The following is a 2,083-nucleotide window of genomic DNA, read 5'->3' on the forward strand; positions in this document are numbered from 1 at the left end:
TTGAAGGCAGCCTACTGTTCTTACAGCTACTTTCTAGTTGTGTCTTAACTTGGTTATATCTGCAAATACTGTTAACCCAATCTTTTTTCCACCATTAATTTCCCAGTGGGGTTCACAAAGTGAAAGACAAAGTGTTTGAGACATCCGTGCTATTTAAGGGTATACTTAATCTATTCCTTTGGAAAGACAGAGGAGAAGACTGCACGACTCAAACTGTTACACATCTTCAGTAAAGTAATTTCTATGGCAAATAAATCTGTTTTCCTATTGTCTTGTTTTCCAGGTCAACAATGCAGTTCCTAGCCTGGTTCAATTTGCTGCTTCTCCTTCCTTGTTTCAGTACTACCAAAACCTGCTTCCCCGGCTGCCACTGTGAAGTGGAAAGCTTTGGTCTCTTTGACAGCTTTAGCTTGACCAAGGTGGACTGCAGTGGAATAGGCTCACACATTGTCCCTGTCCCAATCCCTCTGGATACCTCCTACTTGGATCTATCATCAAACAAACTGGAAACAATCAATGAATCAATGCTGACTGGCCCTGGCTACACCACCTTGGTGAGCCTCGACCTGAGCTACAATAAAATTGCCAAAATTTCCTCCACAACCTTCTCCAGGCTTCGGTACCTGGAGTCCTTGGATCTGAGTCATAACTCCCTGGAAGTCCTTCCAGAGGACTGTTTCTCCAGTTCTCCTCTGGGAGACATAGATTTGAGCAATAACAAGCTTTTGGATATAGCTATGGACATTTTTGCTTCAAAAGGCCAAGGAAAACGCCTGAATGTGGATCTATCCAATAATATGCTCAGCACAATTACGAGGCACCGTGAAAAGAGCATCCCCAACATCCAGAACTTAAATCTTTCTGGAAACAGGCTAACGTCTGTGCCAAACCTTCAAGGCATTCCTCTCCGATACTTAAATCTTGATGGGAACCCTCTAGTCAAGATTGAGAAAGGAGACTTCACGGGGCTGAAAGATTTGATTCATTTATCCCTCATTGGCCTGCGTGGCTTTGTAGAATTATCTCCTTATAGCTTCAAGGAACTACCAGCCCTCCAAGTTCTGGATTTATCCAGTAATCCCAGCTTGAAGTCACTGACTGCTGAAGTTATCTTTGGTCTGAACTCCCTACAAGAGCTCAACCTCTCTGGGACAGGCATCTCATCCTTGCCAAAGACGGTGTTGAAATGCTTGCCTTCCATCAAAAGCATCACCTTGGGGAAGAACATACAGTGTCTTAAGACCATCAAAGAAGGACAGTACCACCGACAAATTGGGCTGACCAAAAAAGAGGTCCTCAGTTGCCACGACAGCCACGGCTCCGTAGCAGCAGCACCTTACGTTTCGTGATGAAAGCTGGGTAGAAGGGGTGAGGAAGGGAGGGACGGGGAGGGGGGGGCATGGGATTTGTACAGGTGTCGGACTGAGATGGCTTGCAGTGTGCCTTTTGTAAAAATGTCAATAATTTATATATTTGTATATGCCAATCCTTGATTGTTTGTGAATTTTATAAACTCTCAAAGCCTGGCCCACCTCATCTGCAGGCTCCAGATTTTACCCGGTGCGTTGAGGTCCCGCACGCAGCCCGTTAGCTCCAGAGCAGCGATGCTGGACAAGGGGGACCAAGCTGCTCTGCAGGTCCCAGGGCAGAACAGTCAGTCTGGAGCAAACCTTCATCCCCCAGAAACATTTGTAGTAGCAAAGCTACGTCTCTCCAGAGCACACACCAAAACGTACTGGCTCCGTAGCTGCTTGCTTACAAACGCATGCATCATGCTTTTTTTAATTATTACTCCCCAAGAAGTGCCTTCTGGATGTTGCCTTCGTTAGCAGCACTCTGTTCCCTATCATGCACTTTCAGTCTTGAAGAAACATTTCCAGACAAACCTGAATATAGGGTGCTCCTAATGTGCTGCTTTTTACATGTTATTTGCATAGGTGTGCAATGAACATTGAGTAAGTCGAGAACTTTTCCCACAATTTTCTCCCTGGTTTTCCGTCTCGATCCTTTTCATGTCTAATTACTTTAGGTCGAACCTTGGCAACCTCCTGTCTTTCTAACCTTAGCAAGCCATTCCTCAGAG

At 45.4% G+C, this 2,083-nt stretch overlaps 1 protein-coding gene across 1 annotated transcript; it reads left to right on the forward strand.

Annotated features, from left to right (window-relative positions):
• The first annotated feature begins 284 nt into the window (after window positions 1-284).
• On the forward strand, window positions 285-1,741 carry TSKU (tsukushi, small leucine rich proteoglycan). Its single transcript, XM_009706568.1, has one exon. It carries the CDS (start codon window positions 291-293, stop codon window positions 1,347-1,349), a length of 1,059 nt encoding a protein of 352 aa, XP_009704870.1. The 5' UTR covers window positions 285-290; the 3' UTR covers window positions 1,350-1,741.
• Window positions 1,742-2,083: the final 342 nt, after the last annotated feature.

The sequence above is a fragment of the Cariama cristata genome, unplaced genomic scaffold, assembly GCF_000690535.1.
Source record: "Cariama cristata isolate BGI_N322 unplaced genomic scaffold, ASM69053v1 scaffold8378, whole genome shotgun sequence".
Taxonomy (NCBI): Eukaryota; Metazoa; Chordata; class Aves; order Cariamiformes; family Cariamidae; genus Cariama; species Cariama cristata.

What these genes read in the sequence shown, in the direction of transcription:
- TSKU (XM_009706568.1), top strand. Translation starts at nt 291, where the DNA reads ATGCAGTTCCTAGCCTGGTTCAATTTGCTGCTTCTCCTTCCTTGTTTC.